The sequence below is a fragment of the Monodelphis domestica genome, chromosome 4 (assembly GCF_027887165.1).
Source record: "Monodelphis domestica isolate mMonDom1 chromosome 4, mMonDom1.pri, whole genome shotgun sequence".
NCBI lineage: Eukaryota > Metazoa > Chordata > Mammalia > Didelphimorphia > Didelphidae > Monodelphis > Monodelphis domestica.
The window spans coordinates 403,110,500-403,133,800 of NC_077230.1; the positions used below are offsets into that span (position 1 = coordinate 403,110,500).

Sequence of the window (23,301 nt, forward strand, 5' to 3'; positions counted from 1 at the left end):
ATAGTATATATCCATGTTGGCGAATCTATGGCATATATGCTGAGTGTGCCAGAGGGGGCTTCTCCCTTCCCCATCTCCATGCTTGCCTGAGAATATTTCTCACATCACCCACCCCTCTGCCCAGCATCTCAATGGGAGAATTTCCTCCCTCTCCTGTCTAGGGTAAGGTGGGGGGTGGGGGCTCACATGTGGCATGAGAGTTGCAGTTTGGGCACTTGGTCTCTAAAAGGTTCACCATCACTGATACATAATGATATATTATATACTATTATATATATATATATATATACACACACACACACATATATATATATATATATATATATATATATATATATATATATATATATATATATATATATATGTTGTTTAAACCTTTACCTTCTGTCTTAGTATCTACTCTAAGGCAAAGAGCAGCAAGGACTAGGCAATTGAGATTAAGTGACTTGCCCAAGGTCACACAGCTAGGAAGTGTCTGAGGTCATATTTGAACCAGTTCCTCCTTACCTCAGGCCTGGCACTCTATCTACTGTGTAACCTAAAATATTGTTCAGGAAACAACCAAGGGCTCCAGGAATAATCTGCAAAGTTGTCAATCTCTACCCAGCCTATGGTCCTTTTCCTCTCTGTTATTCCCTTTTTTATTTTAATTTTTTAATTTAAATTTAATTTTATTGATTAAGAAATTTTTTCCATGGTTACATGAATCATGTTCTTTCCCTCCCCTCCTCCCACCCTTCTCCCATAGTCAATGCGCAATTCCACTGGGTTTTACATGTGTCATTGATCAAGACCTATTTCCCTATTATTGATATTTGTACCAGGGTGATGGTTTAGGGCAGGGGTCCCCAAACTTTTTACACAGGGAACCAGTTCTCTGTCCCTCAGACTGTTGGAGGGCCGGAGTATAAAAAAAATATGAACAAATCTGTATACCGCTGTCTGGGATAGCGGAGGCTGCAGCGCTGGCTGGGATGGGCCTGTCACACGTTGCCCAGGCCCATCAACGCCACCACTATACCTGGCAGCAGTAGACACAGTGTGGAATCCCCTCCCCCAGGTCGCCACTCACCATGCTGACGTCTTCCATTGTGCAGCCCCATAATCCTTTGCGTGGTGCCTCGTTCTCCTTCAGTTACTCTCAGAACAAGGCACCACACAAAGGATTATGCCACTGGAAGTAGTACTGGACGTGAGCTCTGCCATGCTTTGTGGCACTGCCACACACAATGCTCCTCTCACTGCCCACCAATGAAAGAGGTGCCCCTTCCGGAAGTGCGGTGGGGGCTGGATAAATGGCCTCTGGGAGCTGCATGTGGCCCAAGGACCATAGTTTGGGGACCCCTGGTTTAGAGTCTACATCCCCAATCATATCCCCATTGACCCATGTGATCATCTCTTATTCCCTTCTAACCAGAGCAATATTCAGATATTCCACCCTTTCCACTTTCCATATTCTCTTCCTAGCCTTAGCCTGATGGCTTTCACCCATTCCATTTATTCCACCTCCTCCCTACCTCTCACTTCTCTATAAAAACCTTCTGCTCCTAAATCTTGCATCTTATTTATTGATCTCAGGCATTCATTCATCAGTGAGCCTCCAAACACTTCTCCTAATCCATTTCTTCCCCATCCCTTTCTTGATACGTGTTTTCTGGTTTCTCTATGGTACAGGCATCAGTGATGGATGGCATGGATCCTATGATTGTGTTAGTATTGGGAATTCCTAGTGAGGAAATTAGGTTAGCGGATTAGCTTGTATTTTTTAATAGCTGTTCAGGTCACTGAGAAGTTAAATAGCCTTCCCAGAACCATCTGGTAGCGGTCAGAATAAAGATCTGAACCCAGATCTTCTGGACTCCCAACCCATTATGCCACATTGCCTCTGCTAGGCTGACTCCCAGCTCCAGTTGCTTGGCTTTGTTTTTTGGGCCATGAACAGTTAGAGCATTTACTCTTCCTAAGTCTAGTGAGATTTGCAAGCTAAGAACGGAAAGACTATTTCCTATAACTCTGTCTGTAATTAGTAGTCACTGCCATTGAGTGGGTAGTGGTACTATGGTTATAGACTAAAGAGGGTTCCAGTGTGGTTAGCCAAGAAGAAGATAAGTAAGTGGCACACTTTCAGCCGCGTCTCTTTATAAAGTCATGACGCTCCTGAAAATAGCTAAGTATAAACACTAGGGAGTGAAGTCATCCTCAAGAATAAGTTATTAGTGAAAAAAATCTCTCCATATGATTTGGTACTTTGCTCACTAATCCCAGTGACTCACTGCTTAATCAAACTCTTACCTTCTCATTTCAAATGCTTCACAGTCTGCCTCCAAACCTACTTTTCTCCATTGTTCTCAGTTTTCTCTCTGTCTCACAATCTAGCAAAACTAGTCTAATAATCCTTGTTCCCTAAATTTAGCATCCCACCTCTAGGTCTTTGCATAGGCTGTGCCCACGTTTGGAATACACTCACTCCCTGACCATTTCCTCTTTTTAGAATCCTTAACCTTCCCTCAAGACTTATTTCAGGTGCCCCCTCTAACAAAGAAGTCTTTCCTGATCACCCTTAACTTATCTTTTAAATATTATATCTTCTCCCTAACCCCATTCCTCAGTAGAATGAAAGGTTTTCTAATATCTTTATTCTACTCATATTGAGATTTTATCCCCAGTTTCCTAAGACAGTTCTGGGACTTTATATTAGATTTGCATTAAAAGTCCTACCCTCCCATGCCTATCCCCCCCCTTCTCTCAGGCAGCATGTCTTCAATTTTCTGGTTACTTGGAACTTTTCTTCCCTTAAGTAAAATATAAGCTCATCTGAAAGAATGGAATGTAAACTCTCTGAGAACAAGAACTTTCATTTTTTCTTTGAATCATAGGCCAGGTAGTTTAACAGGACCACTGGACCATAGATTCAGATCTAGATGGGGCTTTAGAGGTCATCTGACCCAACTGGCCCATTCTATAGTCAAAGAAACCAAGAGCCATTGAGGTCATGTGACTTATCCTAGATGACACATAGCCACTGGTGGAATCCATCCACTTTCTCCAAATCTGGTACATTTTGCCAACTACCAGACTATTGCTGTGTTTCCAGTAACTAACTTATAAATGGTAATTGAACTGAATCATCAGTAGATCAACATTTTTATGCCAATTTATAGCTTGCAATGTACTTTCCTCACACTAACTCTGTGAGATTGGTAAGACTATTGATTATACTTTCCAGATCAGGAATCTGAGACTTATAGAAATTGTCACTACTAAATGGAAAAGCCAAGATTCAGATCCAGGTCTTGATCCCAAGATCAAGGTTCTTTCTTTCTTCTATCATCATCAGTAGCAGCAGCAGTATTTATTATATAGGTTTGCAAGGAACTCTTTATGCATTATTTCATTTGATCCTCACAACAATCCTGGGAGGCAGGTGCTATCATGATTTCTATTTAATAGATGAAGAAACTGAGACCCATAGGGGTTAGGTAAATCACCCAGGATCATTCTTCTAGTCAGCGTCCATGGCCAATGTCCAGAACTGTATCGACTGTTCTATCTAGACTGCTTGTTTCCTATATGAATAGATAAATATAAATGGATAACCTTTCCATCCTCTGTTCCCTATGCTCGTTAGTTTCTTATTCTCCCTTTTAGAGGCAGAAGGAAAAAAGAGAGAAAAACTATATATAGTCATAATGGCACAAACCTACCTGACTGCCTTTTTTCTAATACAAGGATTCTCTTCACCAGTCACCTGACTTCCTCTCTCTCTAGCCTTTCTTTTTCTGTAGGGGTGGGGAACAGGGGAGCCAAAAGAAGAAACCAATTCCTTCCTGTTATGGGTATGCTTTCTACATACTGCTCTAACTCACAAACTTGATCCAGATGTACATTTCTTTCTGGTTAGAAGGGGCCATATTCCTTTCTACCGAACATGATGTTTAAAAAAAATTGAAGAAGACCACAAAGATTTTAAACAAATACACAATAACTTCACCATAGCAATAAAAGAAATCTACCAAATAAGATATCTTATTAAAATGTGTGCATGTGTGTATAGATAGAAATAGCATTTCTCTCCAAGGCAAAGGATTTAAATGAAAATCAAAATTGATTTTATTGCTGGAATATCTCATAAAGGAAGGAATGTGACCCAAGTACTGTGTCCAACCTTTGGTTCTGGATTTTTTAATTCATATGCCATCAGAGGACCTGGGGAATGTGTTGAACTTATTTGTCCCAATCTCTACACAGCTCTCATGAGTTCTGGACAAGGTCTTTGAAATGGGTTTTGGTGACACAGATTGACAGGATTAAATGGTAGTTACAAGGAATTTTCTAACCATAAGTCAGATGATTGTCTGGGACTATGTACTTTGATCACCATTCAAAGTGCAGTTTTAATAAAATAGACTATCTTAGCCTGGAGACAGTGTGTTGGCATATGCCAATAGCTTGGCTAGGTTCTAGGACACATGTAGAGGGAGTAGAGAATCCAACAAATGTCTTTAAAGAGATGAAATCCAGCAGAACTTAATAACCTCAAGAACTTTGGATATATCCAGCAGAGAGAACACTATGCCAAACAATGTATTGTATAGTACAATGTATGTAGCATAATGCACAACTGGCAGCACAATGTCTTCACCAGAAGATTCAGTTTAGATACCACCTTTTACATAAAACCTTTCTTACTCCTCAACTAAGATCTTGTGACCTCCTTCCCTGAATTACTTTATTTTAGGTATTTTAATTTTTTTCTATTTTTTATTATGCATTTGATCAGCAAAAACAAATTTCACTATTCAAAGAGGAAAGATGATTGTTTAGAAATTATGAACTTGGGTAATTTTAAAAATATAAGTTAAATGTAATAATTTAAAATTATTTGTGTCTGTTTCTTTTTTTTTCTTTTGTTCATTTAAAATTGTTTTAGTTATGTCCATTTTCAGCCTGATTGATAAACTTTGCAATGTGGCAAATTTAGATGATGTTAGGGAAAAGACTCCCACCCAAAAGTTGTAATGGACTTCGTGGAGGAGGAAGAAGGAGTCATGGGAACATAGATTTAGAGATGGAAGGAGCTTGGAAAGCATCTGGTCCAGTGGTGTCAAACTCAAGTAGAGATGGGCACCTCTAAATCAGATCCAATGATCCCTGTTTGCTGTATATTGACTTGAGAAACCACATATTATTATGATCTATGTTTTATTATCTTTTTATTTATTTTTTATCAAAATTTCCCAATTACATTTTAATCTAATTTGGGTTACACTTGAATGTAATGGAATACATGTGACCCACAGGCTGAATGTTTGACTTCTGTGATATAGCCCAACCCTGATCCTAATTTTCCAGAAGAGGAAACTGAAGTATTAAGAAGGAATGGACATATGTATCTACATCAATGTTGGCCTTCTCGAGTTAAGCGTTTTCCTTTTCCAACTTGGGAAACACTAATGATTATCTAAAGCTGTCTTTATAAATTGGTTTATATCTGATAAGACCAAAAAAAGTTCTGGTCTTTGTTTTGGGACTCTGAGTCTGCTAAAGTTCATCATCCTAACTTGATTCTTGTTGAGACTTAACCAGCTAGCCTTTGTTATTTTTATAACTTGGAGGTGAAGTTAAGAATTATGAGGGTAATAGTATTAGTTTTATTTAGAATAGTAAAAATTTGGGTTAGTCAGATCAGGAAGAATTAGTGAAAACTTGTGAAAACAGTAGAAGCAGTTCCTTGCTGAACCAGGGAGTTTTTATTTGGGTAGAGTTAGAACTCCTTAGAGTTAGAAATCCTTTTATCCTTATATATTTCAATAAATATTTTATTTTTTATTTAAAAAATTTTGGCTTTCTCTAACATGGCATTGGGAGGGAGGGAGACAATTCAGAATACCAAATATAACAAAAATATATAAAGTTTAAAAAAATGGATTTTGAAGGGCAGTGATTTGGCTCAGTGGATAGACTTGGAAATAGGAAGTCCTGGGTTCAAATATGACCTCAGATACTTCCTAACTGTGTGACTTTGGGCAAGTCACTTAACCTCCTTGCTTAGGCTTTGCTGCTTTTCTGCCTTAAAATCATTATATAATATTGATTTTAAGATAGAATATATGCATTTTTAAATGGATTTTTTCTCAAGGTTATATTGGTAATAAGTGGCAAAGCCAGTGAAAAAGTGGTGAAATTTAAATTAAAATTAATTGGAACAGGCAGCTAGATGGTTCAATGGATTGAGAGCCAGGCCTACAGTCAGGAGGACCTGGGTTCAAATCTGACCTCAGATACTGTGGAAAGGAAAACTGAATCAAGTTTTGGCCTTTCTGCCAAGGTGGAGCAGACAGCAGTTGGAATGTTAGAGTAAAAATTGAGGGATAGTAATGACAGTTGGGGGGGGGGGAAGGTGACTTGGAGAGTGACAATTGCTCTTGAGGATTCTCTTTTTTGGCCCTCAGACTGGAAGGAGTGCTCTCTCTCTTTCTCTGAATAGAAGTACCTCTATTCCTGGATATTTCCCAACTGTGTGCTCTACCTGGATTCCTATGGATCCTGTCATTGAACAAAAAGTTTTAAGGGGAGCAGTTAGAAATGTAAGGCCAGTCTTTAGGGTGTTAGCCAGAAGAGACAGGCCCAACCAGCTCTGAAGATCAGAACCTTTTCTTCCTCTTGCTGTCTTCTGCTAAAAACTCAAGAAAGCTACTAGCACAGATAGAGCATAGACAGGAACAAAAGAAACCCAACACAAGCCTTCAAGGCCTGGCCTCAACTCAAAAGCTGAGAGAAACTCAAACCCAGTCTGTGGCAAAGTATAGGGCAATCCCTATTCCCTCTACTCTGATACCTTCCCAGTTTGAACTTGTTATTAAATTCATCTATAATTAAATAATGAGGTCAGATATCTTTGTAAGGGTGAGGGGACCCTGAAGGGAGTAAGAGTTTTTAGGGGAGAAGGATCTCTATAACCTCAGGTACCCCAAATATTGAGGTGCCCTTCCATGCATCTCCCCCTTTCACCCTTGGTATATAATATCTGTCCTCAGAGTATTTTCTTACAACATTTCCTAGCTGTGTGACCTTGGGCAAGTCACTTAACCACCACTGTCTAGCTCTTGTCACCCTTCTGCTCTGGAACCAATATACAGAATTGATCCTAAGATAGAAGGTAAGGGTTTTAAATAAATAAATTGCATAGGGAGGGTAGGGGAAAGGCCATAGGATCATACAAGTAGAGTTGGAAGGGACCTCAGGGATCATCTAATCCAACCCCCTCCTTTCATAGAGGAGGAAACAGAGGCTCAGAGGGGTAAGTGACTTGCCCAAGGTCACAAGGTAGTTTGTGATTTAATAGTTTTTAATTTTTAATTAAAATTAAAATTAAATTTTAAAAATGTTTTTAATCTAATAAATTCTTTTAAGTTTATTTTACTTAATTTTTATAATATATAATATATATTTTATTTTATTATTAAATTTATTTTACTTTAAAATTTTGTAATATATTATAGTATGCATAATATTTATGGAAAATACACTTTCCATTGTAACAGCTATCTGAAGGAGTTTTCCTTATCCCCTATAAGCAGAAGAGTGGTAAGGGCTAGGCAATGGGGGTTAAGTGGCTTGCCCAGGGTAACTCAGCTAGGAAGTGTCTGAGGCCAAATTTGAAGCCAGGACCTCCTGTCTCTAGATCTGGCTCTCAATCCACTGAGCCATCCAGCTGCCCCCAGATGTTCTTTTAAAAAATCCTTACCTTTTCTCTTAGACTAGATACTATGTATTGGTTCCAAGGCAGAAGAGTGGTAAGGGCTAGGCAATGGGGGTCAAGTGACTTGCCCAGGGTCACACAGCTGGGAAGTATCTGAGGCCAAATTTGAATCTAGAACTTCCCGTCTGTAGACCTGACTCTTAATCCACTCAGCCAGTTGCCCCTTTATCCCATTTTTTCTTACTATCTTTTCCCACCAGAAAGCTGCTGGTTCATCTTTTCCACATGATATATATTCACTTGATTTCTCCCCTACATTTTATGTATCACTAAAATCTCTTTTGGTCTCCTTGAGCCTCCAAGTGGGAAAGAGACCAGTAATTAGAGAATCTTCTTTTCCCTCTGTGTGCCCTCAAATAATAATAGGCTCATCATCAGCTGCTTTTCTTTCTTTCTTCTTTTTTTTTAATCCCCCAAACCTCTTAGGACACACACACACAATGAATGGAGAAACCAGTTTTGTTTGAGAACAAATAAATACAGAAGCAAGTAAATACAGAAAGGGAACAAGTTCTTAAAGAAATAATAATAATAATAATAACTAGCATTTGTTTGGCATTTTAAAATGTGTAAAGCATTTTACACTTGAAATCATTTGAAATGAGAAATTGGATACAGGCTCAACACAAGCTCCAGTAAGGAATGGGTCAAGGTAGGGTTTTCACCAATTTTGTTCTTGGCAGTAGATTTAACCATAACCATTTTACATTGGATTTGAGAAAGAGAGAGGAAGGAAGGAAGGAAGGAAGGAAGGAAGGAAGGAAGGAAGGAAGGAAGGAAGGAAGGAAGGAAGGAAGGAAGGAAGGAAGGAAGGAAGGAAGGAAGGAAGGAAGGGAGGGAGGGAGGGAGGGAGGGAGGGAGGGAGGGAGGAAGGAAGGAAGGAAGGAAGGAAGGAAGGAAGGAAGGGAGGGAGGGAGGGAGGGAGGGAGGGAGGGAGGGAGGGAGGGAGTGAAGGAGGGAAGGAGGAAGGGAGGGGGAAGTGAGGGAGGGAGGAAGGAAGGAAGGAAGGAAGGAAGGAAGGAAGGAAGGAAGGAAGGAAGGAAGGAAGGAAGGAAGGAAGTTTGACATTCAATTGTAAGGGACCTTGAAAGCCACACTGAGGAATTTGAACCTTGTCCTATTGTGTTAACAGCTCCTCAGATTTGCAGGGTGTTTTTGAGGTTTATAATAATGATGATAACTTGTGTTTCATAATGTTTTTTAACATTTAGAGAACACTTTATGTATATTATCTCATTAGAACCTCACTACAACCCTAGGACATATTATTATCCCCAATTTATAGATGGGGAACTGAGGCCTATGAAGCAACTTGCCAAGGTCACACAGTTGGTAACTGAGGCAGAATTTCTTCTTCCATTCTAGCACTGTATTGACCATATTATGCTGCTTCTGAAAGCATTTTTCTCCCAATCCTATAAAACAGGTAATTCAAGTATTACTGTCCCCATTTTATGGATGGTGAAACTCAGGTTCAAAGATCATCAGATCACTAGTAATTATTAAAGCCAGGATTCAAACCCAGGTCTTTTGGTCTGTATTCTTTGAGAACAGACAATGTCACAATGAGGGAAAGGAGAGAATACTGGTGTGATAGAAATATGTCAGAACTTCAAAAGAGCCGTGGTTTCCTTTGTGTGGGTCTCATTGGTGACAACAAAACTACGTATAATTACCACAAGATGTTCCATAATGTCTGACTTGTGTAATCCTGCCCATAGGTCTTAGGAGTTTATGTCTGCGATTTAGGATTTTTGTGACTACAAAAATGCCTTTCTCTGAGAACGTAAACCCTGATATTTCTCATTGGAAAAGATGTACAAAGCCAAGGAATCAGAATACAGCTGAGATCGATGCCTGTGGGATTGGATAAGAGGCCTCTAATGCATTCTGGACCAAGGGCTGGGGTATGTGGAAAAATAGTTTCCTTCAGGTAAGAGAACTGAGGTCTCATGAGAAGAGAGAGGCGAGCAAATTCACAGAGAGCAAAAAAGGCACAAGCAGAGGGCAGCGAGAAAGGGTATAAGAACTTGAACAAGTGGGTGTGCAAGATCCCCACATGGTGTATAAGGGCCCCTGCTGCTGTTGTTTTTGCTGTTCTTGCCCTACTAGGAGTGAGACACTAGGAAAAAAACTAGCTGAATGACTTGCAACCGCTGAAATCCAATGTAAAATGGTTATGGTTAAATCTACTGCCAAGAACAAAATTGGTGAAAACCCTACCTTGACCCATTCCTTACTGGAGCTTGTGTTGAGCCTATATCCAATTTCTCATTTCAAATTATTTCAATTGTAGAATGCTTTACACTTTAAAATGCCAAATAAATGCTAGTTATTATTGTTATTATCATTTATTGCTTAAGAATTTGTTCTCTCTCTTTCTTTTTCTTTCTTCCTTCCTTCCTTCCTTCCTTCCTTCCTTCCTTCCTTCCTTCCTTCCTTCCTTCCTTCCTTCCTTCCTTCCTTCCTTCCTCCCTCCTTCCCTCTCTCCCTCTCTTGCTCTCTCTTTCTCTCTCTCTCTCTTTCTTTCTTTCTTTCTTTCTTTCTTTCTTTCTCTCTCTTTCTCTCTTTCTCTCTCTCTTTCTCTCTTTCTTTCTCTCTTTCTCTCTTTCTTTCTCTCTCTCTCTCTTTCTTTTTCTTTCTTTCTCTTTCTTTCTTTCTTTCTTTCTTTCTTTCTTTCTTTCTTTCTTTCTTTCTTTCTTTCTTTCTTTCTTTCTTTCTTTCTTTCTTTCTTTCTTTCTTTCTTTCTTTCTTTCTTTCTTTCTTTCTCTCTCTTTCTCTCTTTCTCTCTCTCTTTCTCTCTTTCTTTCTCTCTTTCTCTCTTTCTCTCTCTCTCTCTCTTCTTTTTCTTTCTTTCTCTTCTCTTTCTTTCTTTCTTTCTTTCTTTCTTTCTTTCTTTCTTTCTTTCTTTCTTTCTTTCTTTCTTTCTTTCTTTCTTTCTTTCTTTCTTTCTTTCTTTCTTTCTTTCTTTCTTTCTTTCTCTCTCTCTCTTTCTCTCTTTCTCTCTTTCTCCCTTTCTCCCTTTTCCCCTTTCTCTCTTTCTCTCTTTCTCCCTTTTCCCCTTTCTCTCTTTCTCTCTTTCTCCCTCTCCCTTTCCCTTTCCCTCTATATATAATCTCCCTTCCTGAGGAAATTTCTTGTGTATTTTTTTGTGGGTCTCTTTAAAAATTTCAAATACTGGCAAAGTTCCCTAGGATTTTGGGGGTTTCCCCACCCAAAATCCCCATCCCACCCCCAACTCACAGCCCAATTCCTGCACTACAAGCTTGGCTTTCAAAGGCCAACAGTTCTCAAAAACCGTTCTATTAGAGTTAAATTTCTCGTCTGCTTTATAGGGATGAGAGGCCAACTGCACTACAGAATATATTCTATACAATGAGGTTGCAGGTCCTCCCAGCCTCAACCCAGCCTTTTTTCCCCACTGAAACCTCTACACCAAATCAGAGCCAACTATGGGCTTGAAGGAAGACAGTCAGAAATGTTTTTGCCCCCAGCATCCGTTGATATTGCCCCATTTCCTTCTACCACCCCCACCCCCACGCCCAGCCCTACCCTACATTAGGGTTTTATAGGAATTTTCCCCAGCAGCTTAATGGGAAAATAAGCCCCAATGAAAGGTTCAAGGTCTAAGTGTTCAAGCCAAGGACCTTCAGAACAAGGAATATAGTTGGCATGGTTTGTGCCTTACTAGCTTGTGCCCAGGCCACCTTTGGCCTCATAGCCATGTAGGCACCAAGGAGCAAAAGTCAGTTCAGAAACTAAGGGGAGAGCATCTCAGGATCTGTCAGGAGCCACCAGAAGCATCACTCTACTTGGTCAACCACGTGTTTGTTGGTGGCGAGTGAGCAGGCAATGTGATTGCCAGTCACCAAATTCTCCTCTGGCTGTGCCCTTAACCTATTGTAGATAAGTAATAAGCATTAATCAAGCACTATATACCAGGCATGGTGGGGCATCTACATAGCACAATGAATAGAGCACCTGGTCTGGAGTCAAGAAGACTGGAATTCAAATCCAGCCTCAAATACTTACTGGTTATGTGACCCTGGGCAAGTCACTTAACCTCCATCGCCTAGCCCTTACTGTTCTTCTGCTTTGAAATCAATACACAGTATTGATTCTAAGATGGAAGGTGAGGGTTTGAAAAACAATAATAATAAGACAATTCTAAGGGTCTTATGAGAAAGATGTTATTCACATCCAGAGAAAGAACTGTGGGAGCGGAAACACGAAGAAAAACAACTGCTTAATCACTTGGTTCTATGGGGATATGATTGGGGATGTAGACTCTAAACAATCACCCTGGTGTAAATATCAATAATATGGAAATAGTTCTTGATCAATGACACATGAAAAACCCAGAGGAATTGTGCTTCAGCTATGGGAGGGGCCTTGGGGGAGGGGAGGGAAAGAATCCAATTCTGTAGCCATGGAAAAATATTCTAAATTAATTAAATGAAAATTTCCAAATTAAAATAATAATAACAATCAATAGAGGCAGCTAGGTGATTCAGTGAATTACGAGCTGAGCCTGAAGGTCCTAGATTCAAATCTGATCTCAGATAAGTCCTAACTGTGTGACCCTGGACAAGTCACTTTCCCTTACTGATGTTTTGGAAGGTAAGGATTTTAAAAAATGGAATGTAAACCCTTTTAAGACAAGGACTGCTCAGTCTTTGGTTTTCTATCTCCAGTGCCTTGTACAAAGCAGAATTCAGAAAAAAAAGTGGTTTTAGATGTGTAGTTTTGAGTTGTATAGAAAGACCTAGAGGGAACTTTTAAGATATTTTGGATTAATCCCCACATTGGCTGGATGAGGAAGTTGAACTCCAGGGCATGAAAGGGACTTGCCCAGGGTCACACAAGTACTAAATAACATTTATTTTTTAAACCCTGACCTTCCATCTTGGAATCAATACTCTGTATTGGCTCCAAGGCAGAAGAGGGGTAAGGGCTAGGGTGAAGTGACTTGCCCAGGGTCACCCATCTAGGAAGTCTCTGAGGCCAGATTTGAACCCAGGACCTCCCATCTCTACTCTCAATCCACTGAGCTACCCAGCTGCCCCCTTCAGGGTGTTTTTAAATGCATTTTTTAAACCCTTACCTTCCATTTTAGAATCAATACTGTGTATTGGTTCCAAGGAAGAAGAGTGGTAAGGACTAGGCAATGGGGTTAAGTGATTTGCCCAGGGTCACACAGCTAGGAAGTATCTGAGGTCATATTTGAACCCAGGACCTCCTGTCTCCAAGCCTGGCTTTCAACCCACTAAGCTACCTAACTTCCCCTTCTTTACCCACTTTTGAATGTATTCTTAATGACATGTTGTTTCTGGATCACTTCAACAAAACTACAATGACCATCATTTTCTTCATGAAAAAACAAAAAGTTACTAATCAGCCCATTGTAATGGCAACCGAAATAGTCTGTAAAGTGAAATTAAGGAACAGAAACCTCCTCTAGTTCAAAAATAAAGTAGCCTCACCCAGATCTAATTTAGTAGACGGATCTTTGTCTCAGTGAAAAGGGCAAATGAAATCGAGATCTAAATCTGAGACTCCTAAAGGAAATTCTGAAAAGTTCACATTGCTATGGAAGACGCTAAGGAAACCAACCTCCTCTCTAGGGATAAGAGGGGGCTGCCCATGTGGGATGCACCATATACTGGTCCAACAGGGTCCCCGTGGCTTCTTTTAAAGATTGCTTTCCTTTGTTAGGAGGGAGGGTTACGTAGCGGTTAAGGTAGAGTCAAAAATGAGTTGTTGTTTAGTTGTTTGGGGTTGTGTTTCTCTTTGTAACCCTATCTGGGGTCTTCTTGGCAGAGATACTGGAGCAACTTGCCATTTCCTTCTCCAGCTCATTTTTCAAATGGGGAAACTGAGGCAAACAATTGTGTCTGACTCTTCATGACCCTATTTGGGTTCTTCTTGTCATAGATACTGGAGTGACTTGCCATTTCCTTCTCCAGCTTGTTTTTCAAATGGGGAAACTGAGGAAAAGAGGAGTAAGTGGCTTGCCCAGGGTCACACAGCTAGGAAGTGTCTGAGGCTGGATTTGAAACCAGGAAGAGAAGTCTTTTTGGCTCCAGACCCAGTACTGTATCTACTATATCACCTAGCTGCCCCTAACAGGAAAGAGCTGTGGTATAAATGTAAAAGGGTATTTAAAAAAAAAAAACCTCATAGGGTGAAAATTTGCCAATTTTATATTTGCCAAAGAAGTTCAAGAGCAAACACCATCTTTTCTCAATACATTTATTTTAAGAAGGAAGAACAACAAGACCATGGCAAAACATTGAAGAAGGATCACTCACACATCACCAGCACCTTTTCTAAAGGCACCGCAGGCTGTTGGACCATCCAGAGGAGGATGGACACAATCTACTTGAAAGAATGGGTTGCTGTGTCCCAAATAAAGTCTTTTCACACAGTACATGTTCCCTATGTCAAAGGCAATCAATCATCTAGGGCCATCTTGAGAGCACATTATTCCATGCAAATTTTATTTAAAAATTTGGGGTCTTTTCTTTGTCTCTGGGTCTGTTTCAGCCTCTAAATCCCTTTAGCCCTTCTTAAACTCTTTCATTTTTAGGTGGTAGCTCCTGGCAGGCTCTTGTCATTAAAATAATAAGAATAATCCTGTGCATTTGCATGATGAATCTCCTCTTTTTTTTTTTTTACTGTTACTTTCTATCTTAGTATCAATACCAAGTTCAGGTTCCAAATCAGAAAAGCATTAAGGGTTAAGCAATGAGGGATAAGTGATTTGCCCAGGGTCTCCCAGCTAGGAAACGAATAAGGCCAGATTTGAACCTAGGACCTCCCATCTCCAGGTCTGGCTCTCAGTCCACTGAGCCATAGCCTCATCGCAGTCTCTTTCAACCATTCCTCTTCTTCTTAAATTATTTTTTAAATTAAAAACTCTTACCTTCTTCCTTAGAATCTATATTGCATATCAATTCCAAGTCAGGAAATTGGGGCTAAGTGACATGCCCAGGGTCACACAGCTGGGAGGTGTCTGAGAAGGTTCTCCTCTTAAAGGGGATATGCCACATGGTGTTTGTTGTTAGAATCCAAAGAAAATCAGAATTTTCATAAAGCACTGAGGTACTGGTCAAGCCTCTGGCTTGTTCCTGATGTCCCTAGAAGGCATTCCTCTCCTCCCCACTCCAGGGTTTACTTCCTTTCTTCTCAGGAACTTTTCCTGATCTTCCTAATCCTCTGCCTTCTTCCTTGATTTATCATGCATCTGCTTATATGTGTACAGAGTAAATTCCCAACATAGAAAGTAAACTCATGGGGGACAGCTAGGTGGCTCAGTGGATGGAGAGCCAGTCCTACAGATGGGAAGTCCTAGGTTCAAATCTTACCTCAGATACTTCCTAGCTGTGTGACCCTAGACAAGTCACTAACCCCCTAGCCTACCCTTACTGACCTTTTGCTTGGGAATGATACTGGGTCTCAATTCTAAGACAGAAGGTAAGGATTTTTTAAAAACCATCAGCTCTTGAAGAGCAGGAACTATATTTCTACCCGATATATTGCCTTAAAAAAAGGAAGAGAACCAGTGGTGAGTTTCCTTGAAATGCATCATGGGAACATTTGCATGAAGCACAAGCGATTCGGACATAGAGAAATGGTGCCAGAACCAATTCCAAATTGATTTGTCTTTTTCATTCTTTAAACCCTTACGTTCTGTCTTAGAGTCAATACTAAGTATTGGTTTGAAAATAAAATTTAAGATGAAATAAATAAAAAAGAAATAAAAATGCAAAAAAAATTGGCTCCAAAGCAGAAGGATGGTAAAGATTAGTCAGTGGGGGGTGGGGGTGGGGGTTAAGTGACTTACCTAGGGTCACACAGCTAGTGTCTGAGGTCAGATCTGAACCCAGGATCTTCTGAATTCTGGTGTGATGCTCTACTTACTGCCCCTTGGTTTATCTTTCTAGAAAATCCACAGGTCTGACCCAGTCACAGAGGTGACTAGAGGAAAGAATAGCACAGAATATAATCATTGGTGCCAATGGATGGGGAAACTGATTTCTTAATTTCGCCTTGGCAGTCCTTCCACACAGCTGGTGTCTAATAAATGCTCTTTGTTTGGAAGGATGTTGGATAGAAAACTCCCTTTAAGAGAGTGCAAGACCGCCCACCCCTCCCAAGACTCCCTTATACTGAGTCACCATCTTTTCACTGACTGCTCACGGACTCCCAATAGGCTTTGAAATGGATCTGTGGAGCCCAGAGCTTCTCATTCACTTTGGATCTCAGGGCAGACAAGGGAGAGAAAAGTGCCATGTCTTGTGTGAGAAACCAGGCACCAAGTCCTCTCCGCTTTAGGAACCCCTCCCCCCTCCACTGCCCCTAGTCCCTTAAAGCCAAGCTCTGGAGCTGCTTTAGCTTTGACATTTTTAAAGCAAAGCAAACGTGTCACAGATTAAAAAAAAAAACGACATCTTTAAGAAGAATAATGGATAGCATTCATATAGAGAGTTTTATGGATCTCATCTGATCCTCACAACAATCACCCAAGCTCAGTGCTGTTATGATCCCCATTTAACAGATGAAGAAACTGAGGCAGGCAGAGGTGAAGTGACTTGCCCAATGTCACACAGCTAGTCAGTGCCTGAGGCTGGATTTGAACTCAGATCCAGTGCTCTCTATGTATGATAGTGCCACCTAGCGGCCTCTTTATTCGTCAAAAACATTTTCCAAACACACAAAGCACACACAAAATAACTTGGGTATTCACTGGTCCCCATATGGCCGTGAGGCATGACTTTACTGAAGGATGCGGCAAAATAGTTTTTGCCGACTGCGGTTTGATTGGACGAGAAGTTTGACGTCATTCTTCTCTGGGGGAAGGGGGGTAGAGAGAGGGAGGGGGAGGGGGGAGGGGGAGGGGAAGCACGATCTCATTGTTGCTTGCAGGCTTCTTTCTTGTCTTTGGTTTTCTGGCGTCCCGACTGACGCTTGGTTGGTGAAATAAAGGTGGCTTCCGAGCTTTCATCGTTGTACTCAAAGAGCCCTTCCACAGGGACTGAATGGGCAAGCGCTGAAAGGACAGGAGGGGAAGAATCAATGGGAAAGAATCAGCCTATGGTGATGGGTCTATACGAGAAGTTCGGCGCGATACTGAATTTTTTTAAAATTGCCTTTTGTTTGTGCAGGATGGAATTAGGTAGCCTTGAAGTCAGGAAATCAACAAACTTTTATAAACTGCCTACTATGTGCCAGGCACTGTGCTAAGAACCAGAGATACAAAGAAACAAACCAAAAAAAAAGGCAAAAAAAAAACAACCAAAAAAAACAAAAACAGAACAGAACAAAACTCAAAGAGCTCAGGGGGATGGAGAGCCAGACCGAAAACCCAGAGATCCTGGGTTCAAATCTGGATTTGTATACTTCTTAGCTGTGTGACCCTGAGCAAGTCACTTAACTGCAGTTGCCTAGCTCTTACCTCTCTTCTGCCTTGGAACCAATACACACTATTGATTCATATATATATATATATATAAACCCTCACCTTCCATCTTAGAATCAATAGTGTGTATTGGTTCCAAGGAAGAGTGGTAAGGGCTAGGCAATGGGGGTCAAATGACTTGCCCAGGGTCACATAGCTGGGAAGTGTCTGAGGTCAAATTTGAACCAAGGACCTCCCATCTATAGGCCTGGATCTCTATCCACTGAGCCACCCAACTACCCTCCTAACTATTGATACTAAGAGAGAAGGAAAGAATTTTTAAAAATTATCATGCAGCCAAAGGACTCATGATGAAAAAGGCTGACGGTATGAATGCAGCCATTGTCCACTTTATTTTCCTCCATGAGTTCTTCTCTAGTTTAAGCAACGTGTATCTTCTTTCAGAATATGATGAACATGGAAGTGGGGACTGCACAATAACACATGTACAGCCTATATCATAATACTTACTGTCCCAGGGAGGGGAGAGGAGTGGAAGGGAGGGAGAGAAAGATCATGGATCCCAACATGCCAGAAAAGAATCATTCAAAATTGTTGTCTATATGAAAAAGTAGAATTAAGATATTATTTATGCCTTAAGCCAGCCATGTGCTAGGAATATCAAGGTAAAAATGGCACCATTTTGAATTTCAAGGAACTGTCCATTTAAAAGGAGGACCAAGATGCATCGATAACTGTGGCATAAAGTAAATAAGGGAAAACTAAAAAGGCTAAGGCTGAGGGCTTGGGATAGAGATTTCTGACCCCTCTAGAGAAATATTTCCAGCACAAGAGGGGTCTGGTGACTGTCCATCGCCTACAATGGAGCCATCCACCAGGGAGCTGCCGAGAGACCTGCTTTGAAGATGCCTTCCTCTTAGATGATCCAGAGACACCACATAAGAAAGACTAATAGTCTAATCCTCATGAAAGAGGAGATGGGCTGGGTATAAACGGAGATTTTGAACCTTTGGACTTCATCCCCCAGAAGTCCTTTAGTATCTCCCAAAAATTCCCTTTACTTATTATTATTATTTAATTAAACCCTTACCTTCCATTTTAGAATCAATACTGTGTATTGGTTCCAAGGCAGAAGAGTGGTAAGGACTAGGCAATGGGGGTCAAGTGACTTGCCCAGAGTCACACTGATAGGAAGTGTCTGAGGCCAGATTTGAACCCAGGACCTCTCATCTCTGGGCATGGCTCTCCATCCACTGGGCTACCCAGCTGTCCCCCCCAAATTCCCTTTAATTTTTCCTATACCTCCACGTTTGCATGGTCACGTTATTGTTTTATAAGTTCTGTAGCTCCTTCCTCTTCTCTCTCTTCTCTTGTAACTGGTCTGGATTTAGGTAGTTCTTTTACTTTAGTTATTCTTAATAAAACTAAAAATCTAATACTTAAGTTATTATATATTAATTTTAAAATCCACAGTAACTAAAGTGGCACAATGGAAAGAACATCAGATGAAGGAAAACTTTAATTCAAATCTAGTCTCAGAGACATTTACTAATCATGCGACCCTAAGCAAATCACTTTACCCTGTTTGCCTCAGTTTCCTCATCTGTAAAATGAATTGGAGAAGAAAATGGCAACCACCCCCAAATCTTCGCTCTGTAACTCTGGGCAAGTCACGTCCCTCTGTTTGCCTCAGTTTCCTCATCTATAAAATGAGCTGGAAAGGGAATAGCAAGCCACTCCAGGATCTTTGCTGAGAGAACAATTAAATGATGACATGAAGGATAAAGAGTAGGTACAGGATTTTTTAAAAGTGGGAGGAAATCACAAAAATGGTGATAGAACTTCAGTGCCAAATTAGAAAAAAAAATCCAATTTGACAATTTGATTGAGTGACGGTAGGACAAGTTCACTTTGGGAGATGATGAAGATGCAAAGATAAAATGAGACGTGGTTCTTGCCTTTATGGAACTGCCATCCTACTGCAGTGACCCAAATGTAAAATTTTTAGATTTATGCTGAGTTAAGGAGGGGGAAAAGTACTAAGAACTAGAGAATTATAAAAGGTTTTTGGTAGGAGATGGCATGTGGACTAAGCCTTGAGGAAAACTAGAGATTCTTAAAAGCTGAGGGGAGGAAGGCAAGCATTCTAGGCATAGGGTCAAGGGGCATAGCCTGGTAAAGGCAGGGAGATGGGAAGAATTTCCTCCTATTGTTTTTTTTTAATTGTCACAGACACTCATTTTTTTAAAAATCTTCCTTACATAGTGTATCTGCCTTTTTTTTTTTAACTTATTTTAAATCCTTACCTTTTGTCTTAGAATCAATATTGTGTATTGCTTCCAAGGCTAGTAAGGGCTAGGCAATGGGAGTGAAATGACTTGCCCAGGGTCACACAGCTAGGAAGTATCTGAGGTCAAATTTGAATCCAGGACTTCCTATCTCTTGGCCTGGCTGTCTATCCACTGAGCAACCCAGGTGCCTTCTCTGTTTGCTTTTTAAAGGAGAAAATGATAATGTCCAGCTCAGGGAATAGAAAATGGGCTGATCTGTTCAGAATGCAGAGTACATGAAGGGAAATAATGTATAAAAAGGCTGAAAAGGAATGTTTGGAGGCAGCTTGTGACAGTCTTGAAATGTTTCTCACTTGGAGTTGTACAAAAATGGAGCAGGTTACCTGGTGGGGAATGGGAGGTTTTCAGAAGAGCCCACATTGATATTAGGTGAAGATGCTATGGAAAGGATTTATGTTCTGAGAAAGAGGTTGGACCCAGCAACCTGGAGTGTGCCAGCAGGACCTCAGGACAGAGCCAAGGGGTGTGCTGAATTCTAGGCTGCAGATTATTAACAGAGTGTTGCAGGAAGAAAAATACCTGGAGAACTGACAGCAGGTGCATCAACAGCTGGGTCTGTCCTGCTTGACTTAAATGTCGGGTCCAGTTCTTCAGCAATATTCCGAGAAAACAGCTGTCTGCAAAATGTTTAATAGAACAGCAAGCATCATTGACCTTCTATTTGGATAGTGATTTGTGGGATTTAAAAAAGAAACTGGATCTCCCTAACTCACCCAGGCTGGAAGTGCAGGGACTACTTAAGAGCCTGGTTCTGCTGTTGATTGGCATAGAAGCTTAAATATCCTTTATTTTTGGAAGGGAGTTAGGAAGGAAGGAAGGAAGGAAGGAAGGAAGGAAGGAAGGAAGGAAGGAAGGAAGGAAGGAAGGAAGGAAGGAAGGAAGGAAGGAAGGAAGGAAGGAAGGAAGGGAGGGAGGGAGGAAGGAAGGGAGGGAGGAAGGAAGGAAGGAAAGAAGGAAGAAATGAAAGAGGTAAGGAGGGAAGAAGGGAAGAAGGAATGAAGAAAAGGAGGGGAGGAGGGAAGGAAGGAAAGAAGGAAGGAAGGAGGGAAGGAAGGAAGGAAGAAAAGAAGAAAAAAGGGAAAGAAGGAAAGAAAGGAAAGAAGAAAAGAAGGAGGAGGGAGAAGGAAGGAGGGGGAGAAGGGAAGGAAGGAAAGGGAAGGAAGAAAAGGGAGGGAGGGAGGAAGAAGAAGGAAAGGGAGGGAGGCAAGGAGTGGGAGGGAGTAAGGAAGGAGGAGGAGGAAGAAGGTAAGGGAAGAAGGAAAGAAGAAAAGAAGGGAAGGAAGGAGGGGAAGAAGGAAGGAAAGAAGGAAGGAAGGAAAGAAGGAGGAGGGAAGAAGCGAAAGAAAGAAGGAAGGAAGAAAAGAAGAGAAGGAAGGAGGGGAGGAGGGAAGGAAGGAAAGAGGGAAAGAAGGAAGGAGGGGAAGAAGGAAGGAGGGAAGAAGGAAGGGGAAGGAAGAAAGAAAAGAAGGGAAGGAAGGAGGGGAGGAGGGAAGAAGGAAGAAGGGAAAGAAGGAAGGAGGGGAGAAGAAGAAAGGGGGGAAGGAGGGGTGAAGGAAGAAAGAAAAAGAAGGGAAGGAAGGAGGGGAGGAGGGAAGGAAGGAAGAGGAAAGAAGGAAGGAGGGGAAGAAGGAAGGGGGAAGGAAGGGGTGAAGGAAGAAAGAAAAGAAGGGAAGGAAGGAGGGGGAGGAGGAAGGAAGGAAGAAAGGGAAAGAAAGGAAGGAGGGGAAGAAGGAAGGGGGGAAAGGAAGGGGTGAAGGAAGAAAGAAAAAGAAGGAAGGAAGGAGGGGAGGAGGGAAGGAAGGAAGGAGGGAGGGAAGGAAGGAGGGGAAGAAGGAAGGGTGAAGGAAGAAAGAAAAGAAGGGAAGGAAGGAGGGGAGGAGGGAAGGAAGAAGGAGGGGAAGAAGGAAGGGGGAAGGAAGAAAGAAAAGAAGGGAAGGAAGGAGGGGAGGAGGGAAGGAAGGAAGGAGGAGGGAAGGAAGGGAAGGGAAGGAAGAAAAGGAGAGAGGGAGAGAGGAAGAAAGGACAAGGAGGCAAGGAGGGAGGGAAGGAGTAAGGAAAGATGAAAAGGTAGAAGGAGGGAAGAAAGAAAGGAGGAGAGAGGGAAGGAAGGAAGGAGCTTTTCCCAATGGTTTTGAAATGGATTATTAATTCAAAGGAACATGGTAACTTGGAGCAGATTTTACCCTTCTGAAAATACTCTTCTTCCACAGGAGCACAAAAATATATTCTTTCTCCCACTGTCCCTCTCTCCACAAAGTAGAAAAGGAATCTAAGAGGAAGAAATGTGAGATTCTGGTTTGAGTTAGGCCCACCTACTTTGTACTATGTCCCTCGGATCCTTGGGCTGGGAAGTCGGAACAGTCTGGAGGTGGATCTCTAGCAAGGGCACAGCTTCAGAGTCCAGTGGTACTTGAGTCTGTCAGAAAAAAAGCAGATGGTGCTTTTGATGGAATCATGGCAATGGTGAAGAAGAGCATGGCTTCTGCTGTTGAGAGGGAGATGTAGGTGAGATTCTTACTTCAGGCACTTTTAATTGTGAGATGCTAAGTGATTGTCTAATCTCCCCCAGCCCTGGTATCCAGGCCTCTCTGGACTCTGATCCAGAATTATTTCCCATTGTTTTAGGTTACCTCCCTTCAGTGTCTTTCAATTTCCTAGACACCTCCTGCTCTAGACTCGTTCTCTGTCTGTCCGCCATGCCTCGACTGCTTTCCCTCCTCATCTCCATCTCCTCCTAACTTCTCTGGCTTCCTTCACATCCCGGCTAAAACCCTAGCCTTTCTTAGTCCCCCTTAATGCCTTCCCTCTGTGGATTATCTCCAATTTACCCAGCATCTCTCTTCAGCGTACTTCCCTGTTTGCCGGTGGTCTTCCCTTTTAGGTGAGTGCAGCGCTCCTTGAGATCAAGGACTTACTTTTACCTTCCTTTGAAATTCCCAGAGCTGGGCACAGTGCCTGACACCTAAAAGGTTCTTAATACATTTGTGGCTTCTTTCCCCTTGACTATATATACTTGTTATAAGGGCTCCCACCACCATTGGAGGGTGAAAGGGAGAAAGAAGACAAAAAATCAGTTTTGGTTCACTGAAAAAAGAAAATCTGATAAAAAAAGAAACAAACAAAAACATACTTTCACAAAGAATTCAATGGGAAATGGTGGACAGGAAGTCCTCCCCACTCTAGTCCAGGAGATTGTAAGTGATTCATGATAAAAAGCATTGAAGAAGCAATTATCGGTAATGTTACTGTAAGCAAGCAACCAGAATCTGGAGAAGTCATTCAGCTGAGGGTGATCAGGCCAATCCTTTTCAGCATGGAAGCAGGCTAAAGAAGGAGAGTTTCTAGCTCTTAAGTGCTCTGGGTTCATTAAAGCTCCTAAGAATCTCCTTTTTCCCCTCTTTTTCTTTCTTTCTTCTTCTTTCTTTCTTTCTTTCTTCTTTCTTTCTTTCTTTCTTGTCTTTCTTTCCTTTCTTTCTTTCTTTCTTTTCTTTCTTTCTTTCTTTCTTTCTTTCTTTCTTTCTTTCTTTCTTCTTCTGCTTTCTTTCTTTCTTTCTTTCTTTCTTTCTTTCTTTTCTTTCTTTCTTTCTTTCTTCTTTCTTCTTTCTTCTCCTTCTTCTTTCTTTCTTTCTTCTTTCCTTTCTTTTCTTCTTTCTTTCTTTCTTTCTTTCTTTCTTTCTTTTCTTTCTTCTTCTTTCTTTCTTTTCTTTTCTTTCTTCTTTCTTTCTTGCCTTCTTTCCTTCTTTCCTTCTTTCTTTCTTTCTTTCTTT

The 23,301-nt window shown here is 41.1% G+C and overlaps 1 protein-coding gene across 1 annotated transcript; it reads right to left on the reverse strand.

Annotated features, from left to right (window-relative positions):
• Positions 1 to 14,000: 14,000 nt before the first annotated feature.
• Positions 14,001 to 22,930, reverse strand: LOC130453910 (uncharacterized). The gene is made up of 4 exons (XM_056795861.1): positions 22,665 to 22,930; positions 21,851 to 21,950; positions 20,054 to 20,151; positions 14,001 to 16,814 (listed from the first exon to the last, which is right to left on the reverse strand). The coding sequence occupies exons 1-4, from the start codon at positions 22,899 to 22,901 to the stop codon at positions 16,605 to 16,607; spliced, it is 645 nt and encodes a 214-aa protein (XP_056651839.1). The 5' UTR covers positions 22,902 to 22,930; the 3' UTR covers positions 14,001 to 16,604.
• Positions 22,931 to 23,301: the final 371 nt, after the last annotated feature.